This window comes from Abramis brama, assembly GCF_963993115.1.
Source record: "Abramis brama genome assembly, chromosome: 21".
Taxonomy (NCBI): domain Eukaryota; kingdom Metazoa; phylum Chordata; class Actinopteri; order Cypriniformes; family Leuciscidae; genus Abramis; species Abramis brama.
In genome coordinates, this window is record NC_139983.1 from 33,638,751 (window position 1) to 33,657,075 (window position 18,325).

The 18,325-nt window shown below is 34.4% G+C and overlaps 2 protein-coding genes across 11 annotated transcripts in view; one reads left to right on the forward strand and one right to left on the reverse strand.

Moving 5' to 3' along the window:
- The window catches only part of LOC311072313 (inverted formin-2), a 32,562-nt gene extending 19,758 nt beyond the window's left edge, over nucleotides 1–12,804 (reverse strand). For 9 of the 10 annotated variants that reach the window (XR_014603991.1, XR_014603992.1, XM_084097273.1 and 6 more), the window contains exons 1-2: nucleotides 12,664–12,804; nucleotides 271–699 (exon numbers count right to left, since the gene is read on the reverse strand). Coding sequence is in view for 7 of the 10 variants with exons in the window: in XM_084097273.1 (XP_083953399.1) it covers nucleotides 271–670 (400 nt within the window). In the remaining 3 variants the exon portion in view is untranslated. The remainder of the gene's footprint in view (nucleotides 1–270; nucleotides 700–12,663) is intronic. The other variant, XM_084097275.1, reaches the window with a different exon arrangement.
- Nucleotides 12,805–15,409: 2,605 nt separating this feature from the next.
- Nucleotides 15,410–18,325, forward strand: part of dnajc17 (DnaJ (Hsp40) homolog, subfamily C, member 17) — a 58,866-nt gene continuing 55,950 nt past the window's right edge. Inside the window, exon 1 of the mRNA XM_084096841.1 lies at nucleotides 15,410–15,596. Coding sequence (XP_083952967.1) covers nucleotides 15,519–15,596 — 78 coding nt within the window. The 5' untranslated portion in view covers nucleotides 15,410–15,518. The remainder of the gene's footprint in view (nucleotides 15,597–18,325) is intronic.

The following is an 18,325-nucleotide window of genomic DNA, read 5'->3' on the forward strand; positions in this document are numbered from 1 at the left end:
CGATATCTGAAGCAAGTTTCAATTACCTAGAAGCCTATGGAGGAGTGAGACAGCTCTCAGATTTACTAAAAAATATCTTTGTGTTGAAGATGAACGAAAGTCTGACGGGGTTGGAACAACATGAGGGCGAGTAATTACTGACAGAGTTTTCATTTTTGGGTGAACTAACCCTTTAACTAATGTTAACTAATGAACCTTTTTGTAAAGTGTTGCCAAAATGCATGTATCAGGGGTTTCTAAGGCTTAGACAGTGAGAGTGGCTCTATATACCCTGAGACAGCTTGCGCACGTATCCCTCATTATCCACGATGAAGTGAATCCCAGCGGACGAGTTCATGACGGCCTTCACACAGCTGACACACGTGAGCTGCAGAAGAGCGTCTGCGATCCGAGAGCATCCGCGACCCGACAGCCGGTCCAGCGCCTCCAGAAGCAGGTCCAGGCCCGAGAGCTCCAGGAACTGACCCATCCAGGCCTGGTCACCCTTCTCCAGACGTTTCTTCAGGCCGGAGTAGTTGACCACGCTGGGAACCTGCAGGAGACGAATGCACAGCTCGGCCTCAGCGTTCTCCAGGTTCGCCTCCTGAGAGCCGTCCGAGTCCTGAGACGAGCCCAGTCGACCTCTCACGGCCATCCACTTCTTCTGCACGCCGTCAGACTTCACAGACATGATGAAGATGATGATGATAGAGGAAGGTGCTGAGAAGACAAAAAGCAGAAAACAATTAGACAGACAATAACAAGAATACTTTCATCTGGATGCACACAAAAACTCTCAAAGCTCTTCATTACAGACCACCAAAATAAAAGATCAGCTCAACTATTATAACTTATGACGGAAATATTGTATAGCACAAAGTACATCTAAATTTATTTATTTACTATTATTATTAAATAAGGTGATGAGCAACAGAACTTGCATAATGTAGGCTATGTATTAAAATGGATAAAAAAATATCTTGGTTTTATGATATTCCGTATAATAATAATTGATTAAAACATTAATAATAATAATAATAATAATAATAATACATTAAAACATTACATTAATAATAATAATGATAATACAATTTATTAAAACATTACATTTATTTATTTATTATTATTATTAAATAAGGTGCTGAGCAACAAAACTTGCATAATATACACTACCAGTCAAAAGTTTTGGATCGGTATGATTTTTAATGTTTTTAAAATAAGTCTCTTCTGCTCACCAAGGCTGTATTATAATATGATAAAAAAATAAAAAATAAACAGTAATATTGTTAAATAATTAATTGGGGAACTCAGGCTCCGTTTCCACAGCGACCGGTTCAGGTGTAACTACTACAGGTGACAGTTCGCTGGGCAGAGTCGAACCCAGAATCTCAAGGATCCATACAGGTTACCGAGAGCCAATTTCTTCAACGGAGCGTCTGGCAATTTGTCTGAGGTGGGTGATTATTGAAATAAAATGTGGAAAAATAAAATCTTCTACTTTTTTTTCATAGGCCGAAAAACATATGCCGCTCATCAATGTCAGTTCCAAGTAGTGGACCAATCAGAAGAGCCCAGAGGCGGGGCAAGAGTTGCGAGACTTGTTTACAGTAGCGTGGCCCTTTAAGAGCGCGTCTCGAGACCAAGCGGCAACATTCTAATCTGAAAAATGAAGCCTACCTGGAAGTGCGAAAAACTGCAATACATCGAAAATCCGCTAGAGGGAGGTCCCAAAAGGGAGCAAATGTTCATAGACCCCATGTTAAAATGTCCATTTTCACAGCATAAATTCATGTTTTTACAGGTTGGTCCCATGGACTTTTATTGTATTTTTCGATAGGTTCCGAGTGCCTGACAACAATTTTTTTCTAACTCGTTAGTTTAGATCGTATTTAGATATAAAATGTATGACAAATAAGGGCGTGGTTAACTTTGATTGACAGCTTGATTGACAGCTGACAAGGCAGCGCCACGGAGAATGACAACATAAGAAGCGCCATTTTTTAACACAGTTGAAATATAATACTACTGTTTCTGTATCATGAAATGTAGTTTTAAGAGTTTTTCAGGCGAGAATGTAGTTGTTTAAAGCTCAAATCTGTGGTTTATTTAAAGATTTATGAAAATTATATCCAGTTGTGAGATCCAGCGATGACCGGGCGCTCGGCGCTCATGTACCCCGCCTGGAACAACCTTTCCTCGGCTAGTCGTTCTGGCGTTTGCCGCGGACTCTGGCGTCTCTGTAGTGGTTAAACATGAGATATAATTCGTCTTGTCTATATCTAACGGGAGATCTTTGGTCTCGTGAATCTATAATTTGTTCCCTGGCCAATCGTTTTGGCTGAGGGGAAGTTTCATAACTTTATAAGCTATTTAACTTTACCGTTGTATGGTTAGACTAGAGCGCTGACTTTGTATGTTTGACTGAATTGTTTGCTTTATTTGTATAGCTTCTTATACCTTTTACTTATACTTTTATAATGGCTAATATTGATAAAACTGAAATTTAACAAAAAGAGACTGGGTTGAGTTTTGTCATTTTAAATTTTAATACAACGAAGATGATCTGTAATGTTGTTTAATGCAAAATCTGTTGTTTAGTACAAATGCACATATTGCCTGGACCATATTAAAATGTTTAATATTTTTATATTATATTTAAAACGAAAAGAGGCAGGTTTGTGTTTTATATTTTGTTTTTTTTATAAATAGGCAAACGTTATGTGCAGTGAATATAATCAATACGCGTTGCCTGAACCACATTTGTGTGGCTATAATGTTTAAGATTTCTTTAAATGAAAACGAAAAGCGTTAGTATGGTGTTTTATAACATATTTCGTTGCCTAAAATATACACAGAGATAACCGGAGTAGCAGAGCGAGCTGAGTGACGCGCGCTGCGTCAGAAGGTGGGCGGGGTTAGGATTTCCCAAGATTTCCCAAGATGGCGCCGCCCATACCCGCGAATACCCATAGACAGTGCGAATACCCCCCATAAACGGCTTCAAAACCGTTCTTCAGAAAATCTATGGGTGACGTCACAGACGCTTTGTCCATATTTTTTACAGTCTATGCTCGAGACCCTCGCGTTCTGCGCTGCGCTTTTACATGTAAAAGTCATAAATACATTTAAACTGTTCCTGAGCGGCGCGTCTCGCGTTTTTAGACGCAAAGATGCGTTCTGTGCGAACGGCCCAGTTTAATAACGTTACCTGAGAAAGAAGAGTTAGCGGCTGCTTAAAATATCCTCTTTGTTGTCTTAATTAATAAACATTGTGCTTCCGAGACGAGTCATTAAGACACTTTGAATCACAGTATTCATAAATATGTTGAAATAAATCTAATATATAGGCTATAGATACTTAGATCAAATCACAATGAGTAAATAAATAAATCAAGACTGAACTCAGGTAACGTTAGGCCTAACGTTACACGAATGGACTTCTCTGACAGAAGAAGCATCTTAATATTATTAATACAAATAATTTAAACAAATTACTTGGACATTAAAACATGTAAATTACAGTTTGATGTCAAATTAATGAATGTAACAAACCTTAGCAGTAAATAAGAGAGAAGAGTTAGCGGTTAGTTAAAGATCCGTTATCTGAGGATAAGCGGCAGTCGTCATGGTAACTCTACTCTACCAACCGCCACTCAGAGTTCAGGAAGTGCAGCTGCAAACTCATTATAAAACAAAGTCATTTACATAAAAGTTATATTACATGTAAACGGAAATAGTCATATGTAGGGAATATATACAAATAATTTAATATTTATGTGACCCACTATATGTAGGGCGGTCACAACATTAATAAATCAATGTAATGTTTTAATAAATTGTTATTATTATTATTATTAATGTAATAGTTTAATACATTTATACAGTATGCAAGTTCTATTATGCAGAATCAATTTTTTTGACAAAAAAGAAAATGCAATGTTTTGCTGTAAATTATTTGTTATATTTTCATGTGATTACAATGTAAGATATTGATTAAATTGTTAATGTTTTATGAATTCATTTCTTTAGACAACATTTTTTTTATACATTTGTGTTGAAACCACTGATCTATATAGAATGACATTATAAATAATATATAATGTAATAATAATATAATAATATATAATGTCATTATATAGATCAGATTCAGTGGTTGAAACATAACACAGAATCCAGAAAAACAGAATTTGGTAAAAACAAAAACAAAAAACAGGATTGTTTATATTTATTCTCAAGGTCAAACAAACATGTGCAATGCATTTTCTTCCCCATTAAAGAAATTACTATTGTGATGATTTTATAAACAGCATAATCTATGCTAGAAAAGAGTCTTTACTCCACATTTGGTGCTGGTTGAATATATAAAGCAGCTTCTAGTAAGCATCAAGACACATGATAAATAAAGATGGCCCATTATTCCCTTTTACAAAGTCTTGATGTTGTTTTCAGGCTCTACTAGAACAGGTTTTCCTGCTTGAATGTTCATTATTTTCCTCATATTCTCCATTGTTGCAGCTCCTCTCTGTCAGTAACGCTCTGTTTACTTCCTGTCTCTATGAAGCCCCTCCTTCTGAAAAGCACACTGTGCTCTGATTGGTCGGCTGGAGCAGTGTGTTGTGATTGGTGATGCTTTGAGTTTGCTTGGGAAATGTCCCGCCCCTTACCATAACCGCCAGTTTAATACACTACTAACTAACTCAACCAGGCCCCGCCCCTTTATTCTGCGTATGAATTATTTAAATGAGGAATATTGTGACGTGTTCGTTCCCGGAAGAAACTCAAGATACAATGGAGGCGTTTCAGGAGTTCAGAAACACTGACACTGATATAGAGAAGAACTGGAGCTTCTTCATGATCAAACAGCAACATTACACACTAGAGAGAGATGAACAATATCTTTAAGAAATAATTCTCCACTTGAAACACTCATATTGAGCAAGACATCAAAACCAGGCTTAAGGACGCAGGAAGGTCTATCAGAAATGCCCATATTTAGAGGAAATTAAAGCAGGAAGGAAGAATAAAACTACGGCTCAACATATTCTTGGATCCAGAGCGATGGATGATCAGTTCAGACTCGCACAAATCAACACAACACGAGCTCTTCTCATCTTTCTTCACGCGAGTTTCGGCGAGTTTCCTTCTGTCATGACCTGAGCTAGCCTGACTCAGAATGTGAGTCTGATCTGCTCCATTGGGCTGTGATTATGGGATGTGTCTCAACTGAACCAGGAAAGAAAATGCCTCTGCACTCAATCGGATAGACCCACAACCAATCAGAGCAACGGAGTAAGTGACGTATGTTCACATCGACAAATGCCTTGATCGCGGTTCTCTGTTCCTCTTAAAATGAATGTGCTGTCGATATCTTCTAGAACAGACGCGATGGCGGAATCTACACATCTCGATTGTGATTGGTCGTAGTGTTATCCAATTGCGTGCAGTGAGATTTTCAAATGCATGCTTGGTGCCGCCCCTCGAGCTGGCCGATTTTCATTAGTCGATGCCAGACCATTAATCTTTTAGATTTAGGTCTGGATTCCCAGGCTACCACAACGGATCAAGTCCAGACCGAACTTCCAGACCTCACATATTGTGGGCGGGGCTAACGTCGGCTGGCATCCAAGCTAGATCTGAGCCGCAATGACTCACTAGATTAAATTCTACATTAAAATCTCTTCTTAATGTATAATTATGATGCCAGTTGAAGCATATCCAGTAAATATGTGCTGAAAGCATGTAAGAACACAGCCATAATATAACATCAAGAGCACAGGAATCTCCCAGAATATTTCAATCATCTCGCAGACACACCTCAATGTGGACGCTCAGACCATTAAAAAGTCATGTACACTGAAAATTCTATGAATAATAGCCTAAGTTATGACAACATGTGTTTTACATTGCTTTAACTCATCAAAATAAGCAACAACCTTTTTATACGTTTATTGACTTGCTCATTAACAGTGAATTTCACATTTATAGTGTCTTTTCATATTTTAAATCCTTTCAAATATCAATATTCAACATTTTATGTTATTTTTTATTTCTGCATGTGTAACTGCAGGTTAAACACATTCATGTCTCTCTGAGCTTCAAATACATCTAAACTTCAGATGCAGATTCTGTGTTTGATAGTGTCTTATTATTCTAATTGAATTTATTGATTAAATGTAAGAATTTGACACAAAAGATGATGCATACATGTAATTGGGTTAGACAAAATTGCTTTATAAAGGTAAAAATGCTCATAAAAGGTAAAAATAAAAGAGTGGTATAATGCTCTTTTCACAAGATGTAAAATAAGTCTCTGATGTCCCCTGAGTGTGTGTGTGTGAAGTTTCATCTCAAAATACCCCACAGATATTTTTATATAGCATGTTAAAGTTGTCACTTTTGTGAAAAATTTCACTTAAATGACAATTAATAGGTAATTTCATTCCCATTTAAGTGAAATTACTGAACTTAAAAATACGAGCTTGATAAAAATGATCATTCTAAGAAAGTTTCAAATGGCACTTAGAGGCTTTTGCATCTGAACTCTTCATATATTCACATAGAAAACAGCTGATTTACATTGGAATAATATTTCACTGTTTTACTGTATTTTTGATCTAATAAATGCAGCAGAAGAGACTTTTTCAAAAACACATTGGTTGATTGCTACTACAAACAACTTCATTTTCCAAATCAGCAGCTCAAAAGAGAAAGCAAGAGTATTTCAGAATGACTTCTTAACATAAGCACGTGTTTGTTACAGGATGAAGTCTATTGTCCACCCAGCCGTATCTAAACTGCTGATTCAACACATCCATATCTGATTATCTCACACAATCCAGCGCTGGAATCTGTCCCGCCAGGGATCGAGTGCGGACAAAAGAGCGTTTATGACACAACCCAGCCAAACAAAAGTGCCAGACCATCTTTGGCACTGGATTCACTTTTCCTTTTTCTAGCCACAGTTTGTTTTGGCCGAGGGAAAGTACGACTTCTAGCTTCAAAGCTGTTTCAGATTTTAAATAGATTTTTACCTTTATAAAGCCATTTTGTCTAACCTAATTACATGTATGCATCATCTTTTTGTAGGGATGCACGATATATCGGCCACCATATCGGTATCGGTCATATATGTTCATTTTTAATGTTATTGTTATCGGCCCGATAAGAAAATTTGGCCGATATATTAAAGCCGATAAATAATGGATAATTTCTTTCAGCTGAGATGCTTCAGATGTTCAACATGATGGTTTTGAATTGATTGAAATATGATTGGAATCACTTCAAAAAAGGAAAATGCATTTTAAGTGCGACATGTGCAGCGCAGACATATAGCCTATAGCCTACATAAAATTATAATGAGAACATTATAATTGAGTGCTTGGGACACGGCTTTTAATTGTGAGACTTTTGTTTTTGTAATCAGGCTCTCAAAAATTATATAAAAATTTGGATTTAGATTTATCGGCCAATATATCGGTTATCGGCTTTCAAATATAAAGAATTATCGGTTATCGGTATCGACCAGAAGTTTCATATTGGTGCATCCCTATCTTTTTGTGTCAAATTCTTACATTTAATCAATAAATTCAGTTAGATTAATGAGACAGAATAGGGCGGTTACCAATCAAACAAAATCAGTAACTAAATTAATCTAAAGATGAAACACTTTAGATGTATACACAGACACTAAATGAAGCTCAGAGAGACATGAATGTGTTTAACCTGCCGTTACACATGCAGAAATAAAAAATAACATAAAACGTTAAAAATATTGATATATGAAAGGATTTAAAATATGAAAAGACACTATAAATGTGAAATTAAGTAACTGTTAATGAGTGAGTCATTAGATAAAACCGATTCATTTAAACGACTGATTCTTAATGAGTGAGTCATTGAATCATTCATTCAACCGATTCGTTCATTCAGGAATGAATCACCAGTGTGTGTCACTCACAGACGCAAAACAGTCCTGTGGTTTTGTTTGAAAACATTTTCGTTGGCGAAATAGAGCAAAAACAGCCAATACTGTCTAAAATGTAAGTCTTAAATATAACTACTTAATATTAACTTCTTAGTTATTGAACTGTTTTATAAAATCAATATCACATTTGTAATCATGCTGATATTTGGAGGAAAAAAACGCACTCTTCGAACTGTGTTATATTGATTAACTATATTAAATGATATAATATAAAAGACACACAGAGGTGTGTTTGCCCCTTATCTTGGATACTGACGTCATTATACATGGATGCATTTTACCGTAATAGAGTAAATCGTGCAGTAAATCACGCACTGTACTCAGAATGCGTGCGCTATCTAGGTGTGTTTCTGTGAGAGACATAATATCAGATCACACATCCCTAAAAACCACGACATTATCGTATTCGGAAACGAAATATATCTCACTCACACCTCTATTCGACCCTCATCCTCTCAGCACCTGGAGCGATACAAATCACACACAATCTGATGAAATGACAATCATACGGTTGTGTAAGAGCTCTCAGATAAACCACAAAACACTCCCTTTCTGTGGGCAAATTGCGTAAACATTCATGGAAGAATCTCAGTGTGTGTGTGTGTGTGTGTGTGTGTGTGAGACTGGAATGTGCTTCACGTAGACGCTCTACCGGCCTGAAGACTTCAGCCCTCGGTGACACACTTCCCGTCAGGAAGGAAAGACTTCCACATGAAGGGAAACTCACATAACAATGAGAAACACGTCTTCTGCTGAGCAAATGCCTCAAAGTCATAAAATCAGGTCATATTTCCACCCAACATTAAACAGATAAAAATAAGTAATTATACGTTACTGAAGCATATTTTTCAGGATGATTAATACACTTATTTTCATGATATTTCCCTTTGATAATCATTTTTAAAGCTTACAAATCCCATTGCATTGCTTTTTTTTTTTTTTGTGGGTGGAAGTGTCAAGAAAAAAATGCCACAAAAAACACATTTTCTTTTAATATTCATTTTAACTTTAAAAAAACAAATTTAATTTAATTTTTTTTAAAATTAATAATAATTTTTATAGTTTTTTTACGCTGTGGATGCTTGTTTCCGCCACTGAATAACAAATAAAAAGCCTTTTTTTTAGCTCAAAAATACTTTTTTTTTCTTTCTTTCTTTCTTTTTTTTTTTACAGAATCGCGTGTTATATAGATAGAATTGTTAGATACAAACTCACAATTGTTGTCTTTTTCCCTCAAAATTTTAGTAACAAGATTTAAAATTGCAATTCTGAAAAAGTCAGAATTGTGAGAAAAAAACTCAACATTTTAACATTAAAACCCAAATTGCATTGTTATTTGTTAGGGATGGAAGTGTCAAGGAAAATAATGCCACAAAAACACATTTTCCTTTAATAATCATTTTAGCATTTTAACTTTTAAAACCCAATTGCATTGCCATTTTTGGGGGTGGATTGTCAAGAAAATAATGCAACAAAAAGCTTTTCTTCTTTTCAAAAAACCCTATATTGTTCAATATTGTAATTGGATATTTCTCTGGAGAAGTGCAGATACTAAAGCGCCGTCTTCTCTGTGCTGACCTTGATAAAGCCAGAGGTCAGAGAGTCTCATGGGCAATGATAACCTACATATGAACAACACAATCACGTGTGTTTGTGACAAACTTGCGAATATTGTGTGAAAAGTATTCATTTCCAGATGATGTGAAACGAGTTACACAATAGTGGAAAAGCAGAGAGCCATATAAGTCCAGAAGAAGTCATTCCTCCGGAACCGATCACGTTTTCTCCTTTCCTGAGTGTGCTTACATGACACAATCTAATGGGAGCAACAGCAGCAGTTTCCTGTCAGACGTTTAATAAGCACACTTACATAAAACACCACGGATCGTGCCAGAGCGATAACAGCCTGCGGAGAGTTTGGGTTTTAATGACTGGATGATTTATTCAACCTCAATAAACTAAACGCTCTAGACACCCTCTCACTGTATAATTACTCATCATCAACAGGAGTCTGAGAATTAGACATCACTCAGAACAATAAAAACAACACGACGCATCGCCTCATAAACTCATATATGCACATAAGCCAATATTTGCCTTGAAATCAATAGTTACTGTAAAAAATGTTTGTGATTTAAAGACCGTAAAAATGCTACCGTGAAAAACTGTTAATTGGTTAACAGAACGTTTCTGTACTATATACGGTGAATAACTGTGATCTAACCGTACATTTAATGTTTACAGTTTTTGGAAGTGAAAAAGCACAAGTCGTATAATTTACAGCGAAAAAAAATGTAAATTGACATTCCCACAATTCCCTGCGTGACACTTCACATTTGATGTTTTTTGTTGTTGAAATTACTGTTTTATTCATAGTTTTTCTTAGTTTTCTCTAATCAGTTATGTACATTAGGATTTTATGTTACATTTAATGTTGTTAAATTAATGTTTACTGCATTTTTTTAATGTCATGTGTGACTATGATGGTGTTTAGTGTTTGTGTGAATGACACTGTGCAGCTTTTAACTTTCTTATGATGAGCGTTGACTGATCATGTGACTCTACTCTGCACTGTGATTGGTGGTTGTCAGTGTATTACAATGGTACAAAACAGATATTAGTACTTCAATAGGTCGGTAAATAAACATTGTATCAGATAATGTAATAGGTTTTTTTTTTACTGTAAAACCTAAAATGTTGCTACCGTATTTTTTACGGTAGATTTCTGGCAACCACAGCTGCCGTTTTTTACCGTAAATTTAACAGAATTTTTTTTTTTTTTTACAGTCTAGGTCAGAACTACAACAAATGACAATCTACTGACAAAACACTGCAATTATTGCTTAAAAATAAAGGTTCTTTATTAACATGTATGATTCAATGAAGAACATTTAACAATGTTCCCATTGCACAAAAATGTAAATGTTCTTCACACTAAGAAAAAAATGGTTATTTTAAGAACGGATCACTGAAAGGTTCTTTGAAGAACCAAAAATGGATCTTTTATTGCACTGATGCAAAAAAAAAAAAAAATCCCCATTTGGAATAGTTTAAGATTGTAGATTAAAGACTTGATTTTGTCCCTCCATCTATGATGAAACAGGGTTATTATCCAGAGCAAATACATCTGATTTAATTCAGCTTCACTTCAGCACAACATCTGCTTCACAGCCTTAGGGGTGGGTGGATCCATCCTGAAATACTGATGCTCTCAATACTGAGGTTGTATCGAAATATCAATTCGAAGGTATTGATGTCAGAAAGATTTGTTAAAGGAAATTAATACTTTTATTCATCAAGGACACATTAAATTGATCAAAAGTGACAGTTATAATGTTATACTATATCAAATAAATGCTGTTCTTTTGCACTTTCTATTCATCAAAGAATCCTGAAAAATAAAATGTATCTTTTTCTACAAAAATATGAAACTGGTTTCAACACTGATAATAATCATAAATGTTTCTTGAGCATCAAATCCTCATATTAGAGTGATTTCTGAAGGATCATGTGACACTGAAGACTGGAGTAATGATGCTGAAAATTCAGCTTTGATCACAGGAATAAATTACACTTTACTATATATTCACATAGAAAACAGATGATTTACATTGTAATAATATTTCACTTTTTTTTTTACTGTATTTTTGATCAAATAAATGCAGCCTTGGTGAGCAGAAGAGACTCTTTCAGAAACATTAAAAATCTTACCGACCTCAAACTTTTAAACAATAGTGTACATGTAACATTTGTCATGTTAGGCTAGTTTTGATAATTAAATAAATTAAATAAAAAAAAAAGTTCAAGTGGATTGTGTTATGTTCTGAGATTTTTGTTTTTTTTGTTTTTTTTAAGTGCAAAGGTTTCACCCAAATAATTTTTTTATTATGAGTTTGACTAATTGCGTCAACAAATCACAAAATCTTTTATGGTCATGAAAATGAATCCAGATTTAGCATATTAATATAAATGCATTCACTTCAAAAATCATGATACTGCTTTCCCTTTCAGGAAAGTACATAAAAGTTAAAGTGCAATGCTTTTAAAAGTAAAAAGTATTGGTATCAATATCGGCGATGCTGTTCCTGTATTTACTTGGTAATCAGATCAATACCAAATTCTGCAGTATCGCAAACCCCCTAATTAAGACTTTTCCAACAGAAAAGTCCAACAGAAGAAGTGAGAGGAGTGAGACTCTACAGAAGCTTCTCCAACACACACACATCTCTCTCTCCCACACTGAAGCATCACACCCACACAGTCCAGTCAATCCCAGACTGGGACAACAACACTCAAGGCTTCAAATGACTGCCACGGTGGCAATTATAGAAAATCATCTTTACAGAGCAGATGCAGTAACTTTTCTTCGATGAAAGCAAGCTGTTACCCCTCTGAGTGATACGAACGACACACACAAACACGTTCATGACACATGATTTCAGCGGGTTGGCTTCATATTAACGCAACTGATCTGACTGTGTCCCTTCTCTGATGTTCAGTACAACACAAGCCATCGACAGTGAGTCTTCATCTCCTAAACATGGCGATTCGTCCTCCACAGCGCCATATGCATGATGCATAAGCACAGATTTAGGACACTACTAAAGTAATACCGCAGATTATTTAAACGAATTCTCAACTCTGGTGTGTTTGCATGGTGAAAAGCAATCATAAAGACGTGAATTATTGGCTTGTCCTACCTGATTCAGTGGATGTCCTTTATGGTGTGATACAGAGGAGCACTGATGTGAGGAGGAGACACATGCGGGTGTTTCTCCGGAGAGTTTGAAACATTCCGAGTGGATGATATTGTTGAACTGACTCACTCATGCTTGTGCGCTGCTGCTGCTGACACATGTGCTGACCACGCCCCCCGAGACACACGGGGCGTGGCTTAACTCGCGCCTCCGCTAATCAAAACAAACCGGCTGTGTGCGGAGTGGAATACTGGAGTCCTGCATACTATAGACTACACACTGCATACTATAGACTACACACTGCACAGTGAAGTCCTGCATACTATAGACTACACACTGCACAGTGGAGTCCTGCATACTATAGACTACACACTGCATACTATAGACTACACACTGCACAGTGGAGTCCTGCATACTATAGACTACACACTGCATACTATAGACTACACACTGCACAGTGGAGTCCTGCATACTATAGACTACACACTGCATACTATAGACTACACACTGCACAGTGGAGTCCTGCATACTATAGGCTACACACTGCATACTATAGACTACACACTGCATACTATAGACTACATACTGCATACTATAGACTACACACTGCATTATAAAGTCAGAAACTTGCAATTCAGAGAAAATGTCAGGATTGTGAGAAAAAAAAGTCAGAATTTGCAAGATATAAATTCGCAATTGTAAGAAAGAAAGTCAGAATGGAGAGATATAAACTTGCAATTGCGGAAAAAGTCAGAATTGTGAGATATAAACTCACATTTGCGAAAAAGTCAGAATTGTGAGATAAAAAATCGCAATTGCGAAAAAAAGTCATAATTGCGAGATATAAACTCACAATTGTGAAAAAGTCAGAATTGTGAGATATAAACTCACATTTGCGAAAAAGTCAGAATTGTGAGATAAAAAATCGCAATTGCGAAAAAAAGTCATAATTGCGAGATATAAACTCACAATTGTGAAAAAGTCAGAACTGTGAGATATAAACTTGCAATTGCGAAAAAAGTCAGAATTGCGAGAAAAAAACTTGCAATTGCGAAAAAATCAGTGTTTTTACTCAGTATGGGACTTTATTTAAACTCACTAATTACGTTTTTTTAATTATGAGAAAATCATAATTAAAAAATGTTTTAATTTGAGATTTTTAATTTTGAGAAAAAAAGTAAGAATTGTGAGAGGAAAAAAAGTCACAATTATCTTTTAATTGTTCTTATTCTGTGGGGGAAACAAGCGTCCATACTGACCACAATTGAAGAAGTATGCAACAGTAGACCTTTCAAACAGCAGTATGATATTAATATTTATCCACTATTTTTATCTCCTCTACTCGTATTCTAAAACTCTAAAGTTTGATTGAATTAAATTTTAGCTATTTACAATTTTTGTTATGTATATTTAAATATATTACATTAAAATTATAATAAAAAAATTACACACTTATATATGTATGCACTTCTTTTTAAATTTTTAATGTATATATATATATATAATTATATAAAAATTATATTTATAAACTTCTTATTAAAAAAAATTATGAATATATTACATTAAAAATGATATATATATAATGAAAAATATTATATATAAATATAATAAATTGTTTTGTTTTGAGCTGAATTATATATAATAAGGCCAAGATATGTCATACTTATAATTTTATTAGTAAATACTGTATATATTAGTATATATATATATATATGAGAAAATATTTGTACAGTATATGTTGGATTATTGTCATGTTTATTATTTGTATGTGACTGGCATTCAATAATAATAATAATAAAAATTAAAATAAAAACATTAAACCCATGCATATCTCTTGTGTCATCTTCACCTGTATGGCATTGTCTGTTTACCCCTGATTTAACTCAATTCCACTGTCGGGAATAACATTGTGTTTGTATACTGTTTAAAAAAAAATATATATACTGTATATATATATATATATATATATATATATATATATATATCAACTTTTTATTTTTTAAATGTATATATAAATATATTACATAAAAACATATGCATATGTAAATAAAATCTATAAATAAAACATAAAATAAAAAAACATATAATGCAAAATATAATAATATATAAATATAATAAAATGTAAATATTAAAAAAAGTTTTTCTTCTTTTGGTTTTGAGGTGAATGATGAGATGAGCGTCTGAAGAACAATGCTCCTTTTCTTACGCAACGGTCCAGATTCTGCACTGAGTGCTTGTGGTTTAGTGTTATCAGATGCTGAAATATTTGAGAGATTAAGAATGTCATGCATATCTAAGAGTTTCAGTCTGTGTGGTGTGAGAGTTTCTGTGTTTCTCCAGATAAACAAACAAAAGCTGATGGAACACAAGCTAGGCTGTAGTGTCAGCGGACACATGCAAAGTATATTATGTGACTGGCATTCAATAATAATAATAAAAAAATAAAAATAAAAACATTAAACCCATGCATATCTCTTGTGTCATCTTCACCTGTATGGCATTGCACTGTCGGGAATAACATTGTATTTGTATATTGTTTTAAAATGCTTCTCCTGTATGTCAATATAGACCTTTTGATACTGTGCCTGAAACTGATATGTGCTTCTTATTTATTATGCATTATAAGTACATTTGACATTAAATATAAGCATATATTTATTAAGTATAAATATTTATGTCCATATGTAAATGAGATTCGCCCGCACTCGTTCATCCCGCGCTGAAGGGGGCGCCGCGCTCCTCTCACAGTCACACACCGGCAGACTGACAGTCACGCAGAAGAAGTCTTTAAACTACCGCTGAGGAGCTCAAGGATATTAATTTTACGCGTTTATTGTTTTATTTAGTGAAATTAAATCATGACGTCAACAAAGGAGCTTTTAGAGATGGATCTTTACGCTTTATTGGGGATTGAATCGACAGCAACAGAGAAACAGGTGCGTTATTCTGAGAGCTGCATTCATTAGCATCGCTGCACACATCAATAAACAAATCAGATATTAATTATGAATGAAAATATATACAATAACAATCAAACAACAGTATAGCAGTATCGTCTCTATCACAGGTTGGGCTTATAGAGGGAATGTTTGGTCTCCTGAATGTATGAGTACATGAAACTGAAGTGTTTACATGTCAAATTACTCACGGATTATTAATTCATTAGTTTAGGTCATGTTCAGTATTTTATATTTCTTCTAGGTCATGTTTAATATTTTATTTTTCGTCTACAACAAGTTTATAATGACATACTTTTGAGTATTTTATATAATCATTTTAAAAATAGTTTTAGACATTATAATAATCATATCGCCTGTTTTGATGATTGATTTCAGCAAGAAAACACAGATGTTGAAGGCAGGACAGAAGTTTTGATGTCTAATATTGTCCAAAGTGAAGTTGTTTTGAGTTATTGATGTGTTCGAGGACCGTGTGTGCGTGTGTGTGTGTGTGTGTGTGTGTGTGTGCGCTGGTGATCGGCAGGTGGCGCTGCAGTCCAGCGAAAGAGGCCCAGTCGATCTGTGTGTGGAGAATATCATGAAGATATTCCTCCTGATGACCGACAGAAACTATATTCTGTATTTATAAACACGAAGCATATTCTAGGCCTTATTCTAGATATTATATATATATTTATTTATATGTGTAAACTTATTTAATTTTTTGTTGTGTATATGTAAATATATTACATTAAAAATTATATTAAATACAAAATTATATACATATATAAACTTCTTATTTAAATGTTTTATGTATATATAAATATATTACATAAAATGTATATTATGTAAAAAGTGTATATATATATATATATATATATATATATATAAATATATAAACTTATTTAATTTATGTATATATAAGTATATTACATTAAAAATTATTATTAAATACAAAATGATATATATATTTAATTCATTATTTATTTATAGATTTATTTATTATACTTATTTAATTTTTTTGTTATGTATATATACATATATTGCATGAAAATTATATTAAATAAAATATGTATATATAAACTTATTAATTATAATTGATAATCATAAATGTTTCTTGATCATCAAATCCTCATATTAGAGTGATTTCTGAAGGATCATGTGACACTGAGGACTGGAGTAATGATGCTGGAAATTCAGCTTTGATCACAGGAATAAATTACACTTTACTATATATTCACATAGAAAACAGATGATTTACATTATAATAATATTTCACAATATTCCTGTTATTTTTGTTGTTGTATTTTTTATCAAATAAATGCATTGGTGAGCAGAAGAGACTTCTTTTAAAAACATAAAAAATCTTTCCAATCCAAAACTTTGACTGGTAGTGTTCAGAGATCAGGGGCCCGTTCTTCGTACGTCGCTAACTCAGTTAGCTGGATTTGATTGTTGGCGATTTGGCATGATCTTGGATTGTTTGGTTCTTCGAAGCTCATCCTGGACTTGCTGTCATAGCAACAGGTGCGCAAGCTTAAACCTGCTCGGGAGCAGGCTTATTTCATGTAAACAGGATTAGATCGCGGCGGCTTCATAAATGGAGCTGATACGGGAAGCGCGGTAGTGCACTTTCTGAGAGATATATATATTTTTTTTCTCATGACTCGTGAGATTGTCGTTTACATTATTAATTTGTTGGAAACGCACATTTATTTTCGACTTGTCGGAGTCGGGCTTTAACTACAGCACAAACTGTACCCTAAGATTATTTACGAGTGGCTCTTTCCTTTACACTATTGGAGAACTTTATGGAAAGTGCTGTCTGTCGTGTCATTCGGAGTTTACCTGGCGATTTAGGTTTAAAAAACAGTTTTAGGTGTTTTTTTTGTGGCATTTCCAAGCCACTTAAGACCCAATGTTGTAAAGCAGTTTTTTTAAGCAGTTTTTTTTATTTTTATACTATCATAATTTTTTATGAAGATCATGCAATCATGACCATGCTGATTACAGTATATATGTCACTCAGGCTTATAGGCTAGACCATAGACTTCCATCAAGGCCTCAATGAAGGGGATTATGTAAACAGAAAGGGGGTTCACAATGTAAATGTGCAGCCCAGTTACTATTGTGATTCTTAATATTCCAGATTAGTAATATATCAAATAAAAAAAAAAGGCAGTTGACTAAAATCTTCCATATCACAAATGTGAAAGCAAAATGGCCAGGATCTGTGCATGACTTAAGAATTTTCAGAGATTCACATTTATGCACATTATTTGAAAGTGGTAAGGAAAGTTCCACAATTAAATATCAAGCTCACTGTATTACATACACTTATGCTGATCCTAACAGAACTGCATTTTTTCATAGGTGATTATGACATGTTCCTGCAGACAGGTGTTTTATGACCCCATTCCCTGACCCAAACCAGTTACAATGCAGCTCCAGGACAAGGGCACACAATGAAATGAACTTTGGCTAACTAAAGGGAAGATTTCAGTGTCTGAAAAGTCTAAGGGTTGCACACCTGACAGGGCCTGTGACATTGTTGCATGTGCCATATTACACAACACTGCCAAAAAAAACACTTTTCATTAAATGTTTAATAAAAGACAAATATGCTTAGTTCCTTGAGTTTATTTCAATTTTTCTTTGTAAAGAAAAGCCAGTGGTCAAGTGCCTGTAACAAGAGATATTAGACACATGCCTCATGCAACAAATAA